Source organism: Colossoma macropomum, unplaced genomic scaffold, assembly GCF_904425465.1.
Source record: "Colossoma macropomum unplaced genomic scaffold, Colossoma_macropomum, whole genome shotgun sequence".
Taxonomy (NCBI): Eukaryota; Metazoa; Chordata; class Actinopteri; order Characiformes; family Serrasalmidae; genus Colossoma; species Colossoma macropomum.
In genome coordinates, this window is record NW_023494805.1 from 14,655,265 (window position 1) to 14,674,157 (window position 18,893).

The 18,893-nt window shown below is 38.0% G+C and overlaps 1 protein-coding gene across 1 annotated transcript; it reads left to right on the top strand.

Moving 5' to 3' along the window:
* The first annotated feature begins 1,374 nt into the window (after positions 1-1,374).
* aco1 (aconitase 1, soluble) lies at positions 1,375-18,644 on the top strand. The gene is given in 22 exon segments (XM_036597670.1): positions 1,375-1,555; positions 1,672-1,780; positions 2,965-3,133; positions 4,248-4,385; positions 5,634-5,703; positions 5,801-5,984; positions 6,967-7,106; positions 7,340-7,511; positions 8,065-8,165; positions 10,228-10,344; positions 11,339-11,498; positions 11,705-11,840; positions 12,690-12,774; positions 12,860-13,016; positions 13,419-13,543; positions 13,674-13,778; positions 13,971-14,084; positions 14,086-14,114; positions 14,685-14,832; positions 15,098-15,220; positions 15,772-15,957; positions 17,088-18,644. Coding segments are annotated over 22 exon segments (2,718 nt in total). The 5' UTR covers positions 1,375-1,522; the 3' UTR covers positions 17,205-18,644.
* The last annotated feature ends 249 nt before the right edge of the window (positions 18,645-18,893 follow it).

Here is an 18,893-nt window from a genome sequence, read left to right on the forward strand (position 1 = left end):
GTTGTAATGCGAGTTATCATGCCGATACATGTGTAGTTCCATTGACTCAGAGGTGGACTTGAGCAGGTGTATGAGTGAAGTGCTGCATGGACCATCAGAGCGAAGTTAACGTCAGTGTTGACAAGGTAGATCTGAGTAAGAGGGCTGATCTCAGATCAGACTCCTCACGTATTAAGATGGTTATAGCCATAAAACTGATCCTAGATCAGCTTTTCTCTAACTGATATGATTTGTGAACACACGTCTATGAGTTTAACAGGTTAATGTCCCTAGTCCATAGAGACATCCACTCCACTGGATTTCATACTGTTTACTGCCTTTGGCATAGTAATGTGCAGCTCACCTGCATCAGCTACACTACAGACAATACATCAGCTATTGTTTGTAGGAAATTACTTCCCTGATTTTATGTGTTTTAATAGAGTTTGGTGACTTGGCCTGCAGGGTGGAGTGGATTACCCTGCGTAGCTGGTTTACTGGTGGCTTTTCTCTGCTCAAAGCATGGCCCAATTTTTGAAGAAAAATCTACATCACTTCGCCACACAATGTGTTGGGCTTGTTTACAATAACATTACTTGTGTCCTAGAAATATTAACTTAACTGCTTAAGCCTAGGGGAACCAGAAGCAAAGTGTTAAAGCTCCCAAAACCTCACCATAGAACAGCTTTTTACTACACAGTTTGCTGCCACACAACTTTAAAAATCTATTTGAATCATGAGATTGTTGGTAATATTCTTGCAGCGCTGGCTCAAATTAAATTTTATGGATTTTATGGAGCTTTGAAATTTGTCAGCTACTCCTCAAGTGTTAGACTGCAGTTAGTTCAACAGTAAGTCTGATTGCATTTGAATATGAACAAGGAAATGGGTTGAAAATGAGCATATGGCAGAAAAACCCCTGATGTTGTCAGTAATAGTTTCGTCACAGATCCTCTGGCACCATCAGCTGTATTACCTCTTTCCATGTGTGACTAACCTTCCATACAGACTATAACAATAGACAACTTTTATCTAGAGATGCACCACTATAGAAATTGTGGGCTGATGCTGATTTGTCACCGATATCATCATATGTTCTTACTCTTATCTGTTGCATAGCTGTACTTGTATTTGAAATGAGCCTCTTAATTCACAGGTAAACCCAAACACCACAATCCAGCATCAGTCACTGTTCTATTAGCATGCTGAGAGGCACGTTTACACTTCTTAGTTTGTGATCTTAGCTGTATGATTCAGTTTATCGTCTTCAGATCGACCAGATATGAAGGTTTTGATGTAAACTTTAGATTTAAACACATAGCCTTGCCTCTACATAAACTAGTGTGGGCAGATAAACACCCTTCTCTCTCTCTCTCTCTCTCTCTCTTTCTCTCTCTCTCTCTGTCTCTCTTTCTTTCTTTTACTCAATGATGGTGGCCCATGCTATCTCAAATGGTGTAATCATGGTTGTCACGTACCAACCCCTGGAGTTTGGCAGAGGATCAAGCCTTTGGTGATAAATAGGAGCAAAAAAGCAGCCATAATGGTCATTTGCAGAGAGAGGTCTGAGTGCCAGGTTGGGGGATTTTAGCTAGCTGTAGCACATTGAGAGTAGGACTTTAGTCATTAATGTTTAGGTTTTAAAGCTCTTTTCTGTTCTAAGACAAACTGTACCCTTCGTTTATTCCTCAGGCAACGTCAGCCATGAGTAACCCTTACGCACACATCATAGAGCCTTTGGACCCCCAGAAGCCTGAACATAAATTCTTCAATCTCACAAAACTTGGAGACCCCAGATATGGTAAGAGAATGACTGCAGTGTGAACTCTGCAGTTCTTTCTTTTTTTATATATGAGTATGATATTTTTTTCTGAGTTGGGGCTGGTTGGAGGGGTCTAGCAGTGATCATCACAGGATATCTACAGGTCATTGTGGAGTATGAAAAAATTAAATAATTTTTGTGAAAAACAAGGCTTTAAATGGCTTCAACAAGTCTGAAATCTGATCTTTACAGGTTGTAATGTTTTCAGAATTTAACTTTTTTTTTCTTTTTTAAAAGATACAGAACATATCTGAACACCATTTTGATTTGTAGAACTTCAGAATTCTGATGGAATCTGCTGGGCGCTTAAATTGATGCAATCTTACTACGTCTTTTGGCTTAATCTGAGTAAAATGTCAAGCAAAATTATCTTTTACAGTGTCTGGCATAACAAATTGGTTAAAGAAGCATTAAAAATCTCATGGTGGCTTTATGAAGGTCATAAAAACGTTATATTGAATTTGCTGATACCCTGTATCGTTGGTTTGAAATGTGTTTTGATTGTACCCACAGAGATACAGCGCTCCCTAAAAGTATTTGGACACTTTAACCATTTGAACATTGGTAAACTTTAATGAAGGTTTTTAGGTTACTTTATTGAAGTTCCACAAAATGATATTTGCTTCAGAGGAAAACACTTTTAGCACAGCATCAACAACCAGACTGCACTAAGAGTACTGTAAAGCACAGAGGAGGAATTTTCAAAGTCTGTGGCTGTTTTTCTTACAGTGATATCAGTGTTCATTGTTGGGGTCATGAACGTAGAAGTGTGCAAAGGCATTTTGGATGCAAACCTGCAAAAGTCTGCAAAAAAGCTCTTAAAGCAATATCAATCTGAAACTCACCAGACACCTTTTGAAAGGACTTTGCCAAAAAGAACATTACAGTTTTGAAATGATCTGTTTTCAAAAAATGTCACTTGGTTTGACTTGAATGTCCAGATACTTTTTGGGGCCACTGTATGTGAAGCTGTTACTTTGTGTGCTGTCTGTGAAAATGTTAATGTTAAATGTGTGTGTAATGTTAAAGCTGATGCCAACTTTTCTATTGTTTCCTCTCTGTATTTGGTGTATGTTTTGCTTTGTGTTTTGACTAGTTGGTTTAAGTCATTCAAAACCACATGGCACTTTCCTTTACACCTTGTTCTCTCTCCTTCAATACAGAACGCCTACCTTTCTCCATCCGTGTGCTGCTGGAGTCGGCAGTGAGGAACTGTGATGAGTTCCTGGTGAAGAAGGAGGATGTGGAGAGCATCCTCAACTGGAAGCAGACACAGACCCAGACAGTGGAGGTGCCCTTCAAACCAGCCCGCGTCATCCTTCAGGACTTCACGTAGGTTTAATGGTTACTTAAAGTTTTATAATTATCTGTAATTGTTGGGTCTTGTTTCTTCTTCTTAATTTTTGCATAGTTTGGGCTGCACAATATTTTGTTGGTTATTCATTATGGTGATATTGGCTTTTGCCATAGTGGTATCACAAATAGTTACAGCCTGTAAATAAGTCCTCTGATTTATGACAGTGTTACTGTGAGCACCCTGAGCAATTCACAATTCCTTTATAAGTGTTCCTATGGGTGTTTTGGTGAATGAAGGTATTCATGTAATGCAGGAAATGCAGCAAATGCAGTCAGTTATGTTCCAAATGATGCTGGCCAATTTTTGTCACACTATTTATTCACCAGTGCATTATTAATATATTGCAAGGTGGATCGAAATCACAATATGTAGCAATATAATTGCAATTTTAGTACTTTGTCCATATCATGTAGCCCTTGTTTTGAGGTTCTTGTTACTAGTGGCTCTTTTCAGTGTCCTTGTCAGATTCCCTTTTAATCTATTACTGATTTTCCTAATTAATTCTGTAAACCAAAAAGGACCTAAACTGAATTTTCCTTTATTTTTTTAAATAAAAGATGTCATATGTAAACATTGCTGAAGTTTTAAAACATACCAGTCATTCCCCAGTCCATACAGTCCATATATGGAACCTAAGCTGCAAAACCAGCCTGTTTTGAGGTTTTTTTTTTTGTGATGTATTACAAACTCATCAAAATTACATGCATCTGCCTATTCAGCCTGTAGCAGTTTAGTCCTGCCCATTCATGCTGAACTTACAAGTAGTGTTTAAGTCCAGACTTTTAGAATGAGACACAATACGGGACAGTCAGTTAGAACAGGGCTCATTTCCATATACTAATCTTATGTGCTTTAATATTGTACATTTTCTGCCCCTTGTTTTCCCTTAAAGTCATATTTTTATCTCTGTTATATACGCTTACAATGCAGATCCTTTCCCTGGGGACAGATTTAAGCAAGGATTCAGCTTTAAAATGTTGAGGAATTTGGTAGTATAGATTGTCAGTGCTGTAAAGCTTTCTATTGAATCTGTTATGTATCCACTTGCACTAGTTTATCTTGTATTTTTTTTATCTCTCATATTGACAGGGGAGTCCCTGCAGTGGTGGATTTTGCTGCAATGCGTGATGCCGTAAAACAGCTTGGTGGAGATCCAGAGAAGATCAACCCTGTGTGCCCAGCTGACCTTGTCATTGACCATTCCATTCAGGTCGACTTCAACAGGAAGTAAGTCCTTTTCCTTTTGCAGTAATTTGAAAAACACTTCAAAAATGTATCAGTATTCTCACAGACACTCACAGATTTCTGAAGTCTGATCTTTTCTTGAGTAAGCTTAAGCATGTTGTGAACTTTGAGGAATTGGGCTGTGGTTTGTCTTGCCAAAAGCTAACACAGAGTGGGCAGGGGAAAATGGCATTTTAATGAGCTCTTAGCAGAGTAGTATGCCAAGAAAAGAAAATATAGTTGGTGTGTGGGAGACTAAGCCATCTAAATTTGGACTATGAGCTCCTGCTTGGAAGAGAACAGATTATGTTTACACAAAATGCAACTAATTTATCAGTAATCGCTGATACACTTTGTTTCCAGATTGATATTATGGACTTGAGATCATGGTTTAAATGGAGTCTGCTGTATCAAGTCCAGCTCAGAAAAGCACATAATCACACCACTCTCAGATGGTGAACTTTATACAGAAAGTGTCTCCAAATAGGGCATGTTTTAAAAAGTTACCTTTGACCATACGGACCACGTGTCACTTACTCAATGTTCAACATCTGGCATAGTGTTGTTCAGAACAGCTTTCACATCTTTCCTGTGTAAATTGTATTTAGCTGTATGAAGTGTTGCTATGTAGGCTGTAAATCACTGGAAGCCACAGTGTATATTTGAATGTTAGATATATTTGTAAATTTAGTTTACATGACGTATTTTTATGAGCCCTTACAGTCTAAAATAAACACCATTAGGGCTGGGAATGGCTAACAAGTTTGAATATACCAATACTAATATCAGTACCTTAATTTTGATACCGATTCCTTAATATTTTTTCTGATACATTCCTATTAATCGCAAACCAAAAGTGGGTGTGGCTTAAAACTCTGACTGTGAGGTGCTGAAAGGGAGTGTATTTACTGACGAACTGTTTGCAGACTAATCGATAAGCTCTGACGTTAATAGCATGCTTACAGAACATAGTTTAGACAGCTAGTCAGCAGTCTAGATTTTGGAACATGCATGCAAATTGGCTCATGGATACTAAGACTGATTATTTAGGTACTTAATCAGTAGTACTGAAGTAATTTAATCAGTTCCATAAATACATAGAATTTTGATACCCAGCCTTAAATGCCAGATCCAATCTTACATAATATTTGCTTTGACTGTCCTTGTTCTTACTTTTTTGCTTTCAAAATGTTTTCAAAGCTGACATTTACAAGGTCAGTATACATGAAACATATTTTTCATGTTTTCCAGGTCTGATAGCCTTCAAAAAAATCAAGAACTCGAATTTGAAAGAAACAAGGAACGTTTTGAGTTTTTAAAGGTAACCTCTCTAATGCTGTTTTATATAAAAGATGATTAACCAAAAATCTCCATATACATGTAACCATGAATGATAAACTTTGCCTCCTTGTCCTCAGTGGGGTTCTAAAGCATTCCAGAATATGCGCATCATTCCTCCTGGTTCAGGAATAGTGCACCAAGTCAACCTGGAGTATCTGGCCAGGGTTGTGTTCCAACAGGATGGTTACTACTATCCAGACAGCTTGGTGGGAACCGATTCACACACCACCATGATCGATGGCCTGGGAGTGCTTGGATGGGGTGGGTGTTTTACTGTTAAGCCAATGGTGCACATACCTGCACAGTTTTCCCTTCTAGTGTTTTTTTTGTTGTCACAATACTTGACGCAGGTGATTATGAATATGGTTGTGTACCCAAGTGTTAAATTGATTTAAGATGAACTGTCTCCTCTATATTTTCATAAATGACTGCTATCATTGCTACAAGTGTAATAATATGGGTATGTGGACTATTAGAGGTGTGACATGCACATTGCCATTTATTACCCTTGTGTTAAAGCCCTACTAAATTCATGGGAAAATTTACTTAATTTCACAGACCTTGTTTCTTAAAAATAAAGGTTTAATGAATGTTGCAATAAAATTCTGCATTTCACAGCAGTTATTAAATAGCGCTTGTTATTTACATGAGATAGTAGCCTAGCCAGTAGCTTAATGGTTGTATTGTAAGCACTAAAAATCAGGCAGTGCTGCTAGACTTCATGCTCTGTCTCAGGGATGTAAATACTTCTTTATGTTATGACACAGTCTGTGTCCACAGAATTTGTTGGGATTGATAGGCACAAGTTTAGTTTGGGATTGAGCCATGCTAGTTTAGATGTGGGAGCCTTGACTCAACCAACTTTCAAAAACCTACCACTGGCAATGTTGTGCAAAATGTTCGAAAATAACTTCAACCTAATTAATTTTCAACCTACAGTGTTTGTTGAATCCAGAAATGGCAGTGCTGAGTGAATTTAAATTTAGGCATTTAACTCTGCATGGTTCAGTTAAGGCACTAGCTGCTTGAGTTTTGAGTTTCATTGCCTTTCATGGCAAATTGCCTTTTATACAGAAAAGGCCATGAATTTGGTAGGACTGTGGTTATGTTGTTTGTGTTAGACTGCCCCAATATAGATAACGAAACCTCTGCTATTTAGTTTCTGATTGATGGTTCTTCTTTTTTGTTTGTCAAACTTATTTTATAATCATTTAGTAATGTTGTCTGCCATCTCTGTGAGCAGGTGTGGGAGGTATTGAAGCAGAGGCAGTCATGTTGGGCCAGCCTATCAGCATGGTACTCCCAGAGGTCATTGGTTACAAACTTCAGGGCACACCGAACAAGTACATCACCTCTACTGACATTGTCCTTACGGTCACCAAGGTAACTTCAATCACATATATTCTTTTGGTCATCTTTAGAGCTCTAATGTAGGTACGATCAGTGAATAGAGCCGTACGACTGTTTGCTTAGAGACAGTATTCTTTTTCAGCTCTGTTGTACAAAGATCAGATTACTGTTTTGCTCTTGGTCCTGATATGAATTAAACCAATTTATATTACAGAGGGTAACTTGGTAATTAATAGGGCCGCTTCTGTCTTAATGTATCTGTGTAGCATTTGCGTCAGGTTGGCGTGGTGGGGAAGTTTGTGGAATTTTTCGGCCCTGGTGTGGCCCAACTCTCCATCGCTGACCGGGCAACCATTGCCAACATGTGCCCTGAGTATGGAGCCACGGCTGCTTTCTTTCCTGTAGACCACGTCAGTGTCCAGTATCTCCAACAGACAGGTAGACTGTCACTGATTTTCAAATCATGTGTGACCCCAGTTCTGGCTACTGTCTGTCAGTGCAGTTCTTTGCACTGTCACTGATAAGAGCCACCTCTGCAAGTTTCTAGGATACCAACAGAAGGAGCTGTACTAATCATGTGTTGTATGTGTATGACAGTTGATGAATTTGCATTGCAGTCTGTTTTTATTTACATTTTTCAAGTGTAATAATAATATAGTGTCCCAACTTTTTTGGAAATGGGGTTGTTGTTTAATTTACCTTTATTTTTATTTTAAATTTTTTTGCTAGCAGTCTTTGGTATTATATTATGTATTTGCCCAACAGGCAACAAACCTCTGGTAACAAATTTCTGGTAACAAACAGGTAACAAATTTCTTTAGAATGCTTACAAATATAAATCCTTCATTGAGTAACTCGTATTAATGGTGTTTTATCAGAAAGGTGGTCATTTTTGCTGACTTTATTTTTGGTTATAACAAGTATTCTTGTTTTGAAGTCAGAAGCAGTTTTCCCGAGCTGCTGTTATATTTGTATGTCTGTGTTTTATTAGGTCGAGAAGCTGAGAAGCTTGGCTACATATCTCAGTATCTGACAGCAGTAGGCATGTTTAGAGATTACAGCAATGAGGCTCAGGATCCAGATTTCACAATGGTACTGCACAGTCACACTCTCCAACAGCACAGCTCCAAAGCTGTCGTGGGTCACTACCTGTAATACAGTTTTTCATTCAATTCATTCATTCATTTAATTCATTCATTCATTTGTTTGTTTAATTTGCTTTTCTCAGTCTTCGTGTGCATTTATCTTACATATAATTCTTGGTATAGTGTGAGGCTATAGGGCTTAAACAGTCACACAGTGAACCAGATCTTTGCAGATGCAAGCAGTGCTACCGCATATTGATTTCTTCATGACCTTGGAATGTGCATTTTGATCAATTTACTGGTCTCTTCGTGATCTTTTAAATGTTTTTCACATTTTGTACCAAACCCAGCACAGTCATTTGATCATTTGATGATTCTACTAGTGGGCGCAAACAATATACAGACTGGAAATGTGCCGAAATTACAGTGTCATGGAATAGTATATTTATCATAATGATTACAGAGATTGCTTGTAGTGTTGAACACAAACACGCATCCTGTCCTTTACGATAGAACTCAACAGCCATAGATGTTGATGATCTGTCTCTAATTTATACATTACTGTGTGGCAAGTGAGACATACAGAAAGCGGGAGATCAAAGAATATTGTACCAGCACATTGAGTCACCCTGAGATGTTATTAAATTTGAGTCAAGCATGTTTGCTTCACTCTCTGTCCAGCTTGGGCTTAAGCAAAGGTGGGCAATATGACAATATTTTATCCTTGCAGTGATAAAGTGATAAACAGGATGCTTCTCTGAGCATATCATGGATATCACTTGCGTTTAAAGAACACTGACCAACAGCATATTTAATTAAAAAAAAAAGGCATAATTGATCCTATTTACTAATGCATTGTGTGTGTGGTGTGTGTGTGGGGTGTGTATGGTGTGTGTGGTGTGTGTGTGTGGTGTGTGTGTGTGTGTGTCAAACGTCTGTGATACATATTGTGAAAATATCTAAGTATTGTGATACGAATGGTTTGTTTTTTGGCCATATTGCACACTTGCTCCCAACCTGTCTCCACGTTATGTTAAGGAGAACTTCTTGGCATTTCTAAATGTATGTGCTTGTTGCAGTCTCCACATTTTTTTGAACATTTCATAGTGCTACATTTACACTATTGCAAAACTGTGAATACAGTATTTTTTTTTCCCAGTTTCATCGTTTCACATACTGGGTTGTACTAAATACAGTTAATCAAGACTAATTAAGCTCTGTTTGTAAAGAACTGTGCAATTGTTGAAAGTACTGACAATATGTACAACATGCTCAGGAAAAAATTGTGATGAAATTTTCTGCAATTTACTACAATAATGATGAATATTGTCATATTGCCCAGCTCTTTTGGGGCTGCCTCTCTAAGTTTGCCACTTTTGTGATGTGCCATAGCAACTGACAGCAAAACTGTCTAAAAGATCTAAAAAGATAACTAGGATATACTCACTCCCTCTACCTTTCTTTTCCTGCTCCACTCAAACCTTTTACTCCCAGTGGCTCTGGATGTATCTGCAGTTATATATTAACAACAATTACAAATGCCTTGTAGTTGCGCCTTTGCAACATGTAGCTGTGATTGCGCGGTTTGTTGCAGTTGCCTAACAAAGATAAGATGTCCTGTGTACTGTGTAACTGAATGGTAGTTCTGTGTTTTTATTTTTTTTTATTTTTTATTTTTTTATATTTATCGTTGAAGGACTTACTGAACCTTAAAAAGGAGTCGTGTAACTCACAATAGGCAGCTAAATAAGAACATGCATTGTTATTAATATTAATTATAATTCTATTAGAATCAAAATTAGCCATGTGCAGTCTTACAAATCTACAACAGAGTGTTTTTTTGTACTCTCTTAAATGGAGCTAGAATGAGCTGTGGATGATCAGCTGTCATTTGTCAACAATTCTTTTCTAAATAATGGTAAAGAAATAATCGATTAGTTTGCAGTCAGTGGGATTTAGTTTGATTTATGGTTCTATTTAATGTTATTCAGTAATTCATCTCCATGTTAAAGATATTTGTATAACTGGTTATTTATTTGTTTCTGTTTCTTTCTTCCCTCTCTGTGTAGGTTGTTGAACTTGACCTTAGCACAGTCGTCCCTTGCTGCAGTGGTCCGAAGAGGCCACAGGACAGAGTGGCCGTGTCAGAAATGAAGCAGGACTTTGAGGCTTGTTTAGTGGCCAAGGTACATCACACTCAACTACAGCACAGAGAACACTTGGCAATACTTTACTGTTAGCTTAGTATAGGGCATGTTATGCTGACTTTTTTACCATGAACAAGCTGCCAAAGAGCTGCTTGATGAATGTGAGCAAGTTTAGATGTGTGATGCAGGCATAAGGTCCAAAAAGCAATGGTATTTGTGGAGCTCGCTAAGTTGATTACAGTGCCTGAAGATCCAAAAGAACAGACCATTTCCATGTTGTTGCAGTATTTTTGCACCTTATATATCACACCTTAGTCAAAAATGGGGGGCTTCCCACATCAAGCAACACCTGGTTTCCTGTTCCTGTGTGTTGCCATGTGTATACACTCAGTGGCCCTTACTCATCAAAGTTGCGTACTGTCAAATCCGATTGTAAAACGAGTGCACACATTTTACGGACAGCTTTGTTATTTATCGGTTTCATCTTGGGTATATTTGTATGATCTGAAACTCAAGTCTGGTAGGAGTGTGTGTATGTTTGAGTGTAATAGTTTAACAACTTTGGATAAAAGTTTGATTTGCAGTTAACTAATTGAAACTATAATCAGTATGATTTTTTATACCATTGATCAGAATTAAAATACAAAATAACAATAATACTTATTATTTAATATTCCAAGACACATTACATTGTGCTTTAGCTTTATACCACTGACACTGCCTAAAAAAATGAAAATTATTTCACACACTGTTGCTGATTCATCATTTGTCCTCAAATGTCTGTTCGTTTTTTATAAAAGTTTCAGAAATCAGGCAGGATCACAGATATACAAAGTTTAGTGTTTTTCACTGCATTATTCATGCTTTACTGTAATTAAGGGACTTGATCAGCCCATAAGCTAAATTTGGACTTAAACACTCCTGTCTTAGCATCTGTTCCATATGCTACTGTTTAGCCATACTTTTTTTAATTGCCTCAAATATGCAAGCAGTGTATTATAGTGACTTTTTTGTATGCTTGTTTATATTTTAGCAAGGTTTTAAGGGGTTTCAGGTGCCACCTGAGCGACATGATGTTAGCGTACCATTCCAGTATAACGGTGCGGACTACTCCATCTCTCATGGCTCTGTGGTTATTGCTGCCATCACCAGCTGCACCAACACCAGCAACCCCTCAGTCATGCTGGGTGCAGGTATGAACGTCACCATTAAAGTGTTGACTTCGTAACCCAAGGGCATGTGTTAAAACTCATGATGCTTAGGGTGCACTATGATTAAGCATGATTTAGTAAGAATACCTCATGTGCTATATGAAACAGCTTCTTTTTTTAAATGTTAATTTGCTTACGTAAGTTATTGCTGATGTTTAAGAAGGCTACACTCTGCACTTTCTTCTCAGGTCTTCTAGCCAAGAAGGCCATCCAGTGTGGCTTGAGTGTAAAGCCTTACATTAAGACCAGCCTGTCTCCTGGTAGTGGAGTCGTCACCTATTATCTGAGAGAAAGTGGGGTCATGCAGTACCTTGCGGAACTAGGGTACGATATCATCTGTGCATGCTCAGAAAAAAAATTACTTCATATCAAATGTTTTTTGTCAATTTAAAATGTTTTAAGCCTGTTTACTACTACTATTCCTCTACTGTTGTCTGTTTCATTTATTTATAGTAACTTTAGAGCATTCACGTGCTGGGTGGGCTATTGTGAGCTTTATATAGCCAAGTCAATTACAATTGTTTTTCAACATTTTCTGCATAATTAAATGGTTGAGATGATTCAGAGTGGTTTGATGTGAAATGCTCTGTTTTAGAGAAACTTACCGAGTCACAGTTGTTCACAGTGGTGGTGATAGGAACAGATGTCTGAAGCATTTAATGACTATGAAAGCTCCCTCACAGAATGCTATTAGACGAAATGGTCATGAATACCTTGCCTGATATCTTTTTAATATGCATTCATGTCAGAGAAATACATGGAGAGTGTTGTAAGGCAAAATAGTGCCCAAAGAATACTTATTTTACTAGTTATCTTTATTTTACCATTATCAACATTACATACAGAAACACAGGGGTGTTTAGGTTCACTGGTTGTTTTGGATAGTAAATAACGGTTATATTTGCGTTTTAGACATTGCGACCCCTGGTTCCTATCATCACCATTGTAAAGAAATCTCAGACTAAGTTTCTCTCAAATGAACTATTTCACATCAATCACTCTGAATCTCTTTGTTTAGATCTCAACCACTGAATTACGCAGAAATTTTAAACTTGGATTTAATTGTTAGAATTTCTCTTCAGACAGTAACACAAAATTAGACATGGTTGACTCATATTATTTAAATTCATCTGGTTTGATGATGCCGTTCTTGTTTGCATTTGTCCCTGTCAGTTTTGAGGTGGTTGGTTATGGCTGTATGACCTGCATAGGGAACAGTGGGCCCCTTCCAGAGCCAGTTGTAGAGGCCATCACTCAGGTAAACACTAAACTCCTTTACCGCAGTTAATCAAATCAGCATTTTTATGGAATACTGTACAAGCTAAGACAGGGCGTTTTCTCAGGGCGATCTGGTAGCAGCAGGAGTTCTGTCTGGCAACAGGAACTTCGAGGGCCGTGTTCACCCGAACACACGTGCCAACTACCTGGCCTCTCCTCCTCTGGTCATTGCTTATGCTATTGCAGGCACAGTGAGGATAGACTTTGAAAAGGAGCCTATTGGTGAGTGAGATTTGACCATGCCATGTGACCTGTACCATGTTGTCCTTTTGCACTTTTCTCTTGATTACTTTTTTAATATTAGTAATCGAATGCAGGTTATTTTGACAGGCAGTCGAATAAAAAGGCTGTTAGGTTTAAAATAGATTTAACTGAACAAAGACAAACTATGCGTAACGTTATCAATGCATAACATTCTACACTGTAAAAAAGATCTTGGCAAGTAAAAATCTTAAATCTAGTTAATATATCTGACCTATGTCTAATATGTTAAGAGGTTGTTTTTTTAGAACAGTTCACTTGGTTTAAGTAATTATATCTAAAGAAATTGTCTTAGTTGGATTATATGGAGTGCGAGTAAGAAGAGCGTGAATATTGAAGGTCCTCTTTGGTGTGTTGGTGTAGCGGTGAATGCAGAGGGGAAGGAGATTTTCCTGAGGGACATCTGGCCCACACGAGAGGAGATTCAGGCTGTGGAGAGAGAGTTTGTTATCCCTGCAATGTTCAAAGAGGTCTATGAGAAAGTGGAGGTTAGTGAACTAGCATTAGGTAGTACAGAGCTGAGTAAATCAGCTCTGCGTGACTGTAGAGGTATATATAGGCTATTGTGTTAAGAATTAAATTGATCATGGTGGTTTTTGTTTTTTCTCTATCTTCTAGAAAGTAAACGAGCGTTGGAACTCGCTCACTGTTCCCTCTGACAAGCTCTATAGCTGGGACCCCAAGTCCACCTACATCAAGTCTCCACCATTCTTCGAAGGACTGGTACCATAATGCATTACAAATTCTACAATACTTTCTGAATAAGAAAATCAGTTTTATATAGCCCCCCAACCAAACTGAATGAGGTCATTAAATTGAGGCAGACAGATTTGTCTGTTTTTTTTCTTTAATGGAATTACAGTGCACAACTTGCATTTTGAGCTTGATTTACTTATAAACGTGTGTGTGTTTTAGACCAAAGAGCTCCAGCAGCCCAAGTCTATAGTGGATGCATATGTGCTGCTCAATTTAGGAGATTCTGTGACCACCGACCACATCTCTCCTGCCGGAAACATCGCCCGTAACAGCCCCTGCTGCTCGATACCTGACCAGCCGTGGGTGAGACACATTAACGCACACTTGCAGAACTTTTGTAATATTGAAGGATTCACAGTCTCACTATTTAGGTATTAAAGGGACATTTCGGTCAAAATAAAAATGGAATCATCACTGCATCTGTTGTAGTCACATTCTGCACTGGTTACACAATTGAGTAAGAGTCAGAGGTTTTAGGTTAAACTCTAGGAAACCTCTATTTAGGTGGTGTGTCTTGAAGGATGAAGGAACATTTTAAAAATTACAAGCACTTTGGGGCAGACACGTTTGAAATGTTGCCCCCCCTCCCTTCATCACCTAACATTACTGCTAGAAACCTGAAAATCATATCTGTATTTATTAGCCTTTACATTAGCGCAATTTTCTGTAATGAATATTGTGTATGTTGGGTAGTGAGAGAACATTGATGGATGAAATGGCAAAAAGGACACATACTCGTGAATTGTGTCAAACCCACGAGACTGGGATACAATGCCGGGTTGCAGAATACTGCATAGCGCGACAAATAAGTGAACAGTAGTTTTAGGCTGGAATGACTCTGAAAAGGCAGTAAATAAATGTGTTTTTCTGTAGATTGACACCTCGAGAGTTTAACTCATATGGCTCTCGGCGAGGCAATGATGCTGTCATGGCTCGTGGAACATTCGCCAACATCCGCCTGTTCAACAAGTTCCTCAATAAGCAGGCGCCTCGCACCATCCACCTGCCCACCGGAGACACGGTAGGAGAGGAGCTGGCTTTGTTCTGTTTACTGTGCAATGTTGGAAGGATGAAAAAAAGATAATGTAAAATACTAATGGTTAACTTTCCAGACTGCAGTTAAATAATTTCATTTATTTATTTATTTTAGAATTTTAGGTTTAAGGTATTAACCTCCTTTCAGACTGAAATGTCTCTGCTCTGGGTCATCATCTTCCTTTATGGAGGGGGGAAAAAAAAATGCATTACCTGCAACAAAATGTCATGTAAACTGATCTGTCCAACAGCTGGACGTATATGACGCTGCAGAGAAATACCAGCAGGAAGGGCACCCCCTGCTAGTGCTGGCTGGGAAAGAGTATGGCTCCGGTAGCTCCAGAGACTGGGCTGCCAAAGGACCTTTCTTACTGGTGAGATACATGGACAGATATGTGAACAAATTAAATTACTTGAATTAATGACTAATTAATGACTCACATTTCTGGCAGAAGTAGTACATGGAAGAGGTATAATAATGATACCTGATAATGATAATAAATGAAAAATGTAGGACCAAGTGCAGCAGATACCTTTATAGGGCCGTCACTGTCAATCTTGAGATTATTTGGACAAGTAATCAAGAAATGAGCAAACAATAAAAATGGATAGACAATGAACATCCTTACAAAGAGTGCTTAAATACTTTTTTGGAAAATATATAAAATCACTACATAGCAAGGAAATGCATGCAAAGCAAAGGCTTTGTTTTAATGTAAAAGAAAACAGAAGAAGAATTTAAAATATGGATTGTCTTCAGCCAACTAGTTACTGCTGATGAGCATTGGGAGACGGTTTGACTGATAATTTTTAAAATGTAATCTTGTTTAATCAAGTAATGACCATATAAAGTTACCCTGCAGTTATAGTAGCCGTGAGCAAAAAGATCAGTGTTCTCCGTGTTCACAATGCTGTCTCTCATCAGGGAATCAAAGCTGTGCTGGCTGAGAGCTATGAGCGGATCCACCGCAGCAACCTGGTGGGTATGGGAGTCATTCCACTGGAATATCTTCCAGGAGAAACGGCCGATAGTCTTGGGCTTACAGGCCGAGAACGCTACACTGTGGTCATCCCTCCACAGCTCACACCCAGGATGGTTGTTGACATAAAGGTAGGTCTTGATATTATGCTGACTTAAGATGTTCAAGACCTCCTGGGCTTCTTTATTCTGAACTTGCACCTTTATTGTGAAATAGTCAAGTGTTTGGAAGTCGTTTTATCAGGCACACTTGATGAAGCAAAGTAATTGTGATGGTTTAAATTTTAAAGGGGCACATCTTACTTACTGACTTACCTACTTGTTTGTTTGTTTGTTTGTTTGTTTGTTTGTTTGTTTTGTTTGTTTGTTTGGTCTGCTGCAGTATTTAGTTTATATGCTTTTCAGCATTCAAAAGTTGTAACTGCAAACCATTGGCTGTATGCTGCAAACACAAGCATTCGTTTGCTCCTGCTGGGGTTTCTGGCTGTTTCTTTTCTATAAAGTATGCACAATAAAGTGACTAAAATGGTGCTGGAGAAACGCCAGTCAGCTAGCCATGAGCAAGGAGTTCCAAAGTGATGTCCACATGCCTTACATATTACAAAAATTAGACGTTTTCTGTCGTTATGTGAAGGGACTCGCCTGTAGGTGCCTGTGCCAAACTATGAAATTTTATGCTGAGATGTTTATGCTGAGAAGTTTCCTCAGATGGTATGTCGCACTCAGGGAACAGAAGCAGAGACAGTGGAAAATTTACTCTCCTGTTGTCGGACCACTTATGTCCTACAACATTCCATGTGCAAATTTGATCTTATTCAGCAGTTTTGTAAACTAGTCCTCTCTATTTCTTAGTCAGTTCTTTTTCACTAGCACTGGGATTATTGCCTTTGAAGCATCATCGGCATCATTACATTTACAATGGCAAATTGTATTTAAACAAAAAACAAAAAAAAAAACTTTTTCATCCAGGCGTGTCTAGAATTTTGGTTTCGGTCAATAATTTGTAGAACTGTACACTGTAGAAAACTTTAAAAACTTAAGGTAATCTTGTTAACTTGAATTTTTGAGTTCATTGATCTTCAAATGCGTTACCAAATGAAAACACAGATGATTCTTCTGTTAAATTAATATTAGTTCAGTTAAAGCAAAATTTCAAGTTCACCAGGTTACTAACTTTATAAGTTTAAGAGTTAAAAGTTGCTTGTTCACTGTACCTTTTCATTACAGCCACCATCTAACATCTACATTTTCCCTCTCTTCAGTTGGACACAGGGAAGACCTTCCAGGCAAGGATGCGTTTCGACACTGATGTTGAGCTCACCTACTTCCACCATGGCGGCATCCTTAATTACATGATCCACAAAATGTCCGAAAAATAGAGACCCCCCCGTTCTCCTCCAGTGCAGTTGGCAAGCTGAAAGTTAAAATTTCTCGTCCATAGACTGAATTTGCTTCATCTTTCTTTTCTTTTAAAAGAGCAAACCTGTATTCTTTTTGCCTTAATTGACTTTTGTGTTGGTCAGTTTTGTGTTTGTCTGAGCTTAATCAAAAAATAATAATACAATACATATTACATAGAACAAACACTACATACTGTACAGTATTTGGTTCAGGTGGAGTGAGGGTGATGATGAGGCTAGTTATTGGATGAATCCTGTAATAACACACTGAGATTCAAACAGCAACTGACTAACAGACTAGGGAATAAAGCTTCTAGCTTTAGTGATAACATGCGGGGCCCATAATCCAAAGAACCTATTAAGGTTAGTTATAGAGCACCAGCACAGTTAAACATCGGCTAAAGGATCGAGCCTGAGATTTAGAGAATCATTAGATTTCATTACTATAGTGACAGATCAAGGTGGGTTCACATCCACCAGTAGTTTAGCTTGTAGCTCTACCTCAGTGTTGCCAAAAAATAACTTTCATCTCTGTTCCAGTGTCTTTGCGTTAATATAACTTTAAACATTATGTACTGATAATTACTGAAATAAATTATATTTTTACATGAGAATTCTTTACAAAAAGTGAAAGATGTTTAACAAATGCAACCGAGTGTCAGTCTGGTGAAAATGTTTGCTTTGTCCATCCAAAATAACTATGAAATGATAACGTTTTGGTACTTGCTGTATCTAGTCCTCACTTCTGCTTGATCAACTTTCATTTTCTTTTTTAGCCAGTCAAGTAGTATTACACAAGGTAGTTGCAACTACTGTTTTACCGTTCGTTTACCAATGATTCAGACAACTAAGACTGAAATGCTGATGGCTGAGTCTACTGTATGCTGTAACAGAAATCAGATAATCTGTAATTGTAATGCATAGATCTATAAAAGTGCCTACAACAAACTGTGTGTTTCTGCACTTAGACAACATTAGACATTCCAGACCACATATATGCACTTTTACCATCCGGTCTGTTGTTGATAAATCTGTGAGCCATTCCTGTACAGTAGCTGCACTGTTTCTGTAGTTACATTGTTTGTTCTTTTGGAGGAACGTGAAACCGTGAGTGAAGTCCTAATACAGCTGTGTCTAAATAACATTAACGCACAACTCGCTTTAGACGTTAGCAGCTACCTAAATACTCCACATCATGACTGAGACCAGGATAGAAAATAAATGAAGCGTTTACATGTTTCAGTGATACGATTCTCTCTTTTTTTTTTTTTTGAAATACCAAATCCTTCAGATTAACCACAGCTGTCATGACTCTCTGCTGTAGCTCTGTGTGCTTCTCTGTCTTCATGATCATGCATTCAGATCTGTTAACCGTTTTTAACTTTAGTCAAATAAAACAGTTTTTCTGATGAACTCTGATTTCAGTGTTTGACTAATAATACATTTTTTATTAATGTTTTACTTTATTAATAAGTAAAAGGTAACAAACGAACATGCAAACGAAGCTGATCTGCACACATGTACATGGTTTTATATTCACAAGTGTAAATTCTCTGGCAAAGAACAACTTTCGTTGCCTTTGAAAAGGAGACGGAACCTTGAATAAATTCAACCCTCTTTAAAACAAACAAAAAAAAATGCCCGTGTACTTCAATATTTTTATACAGT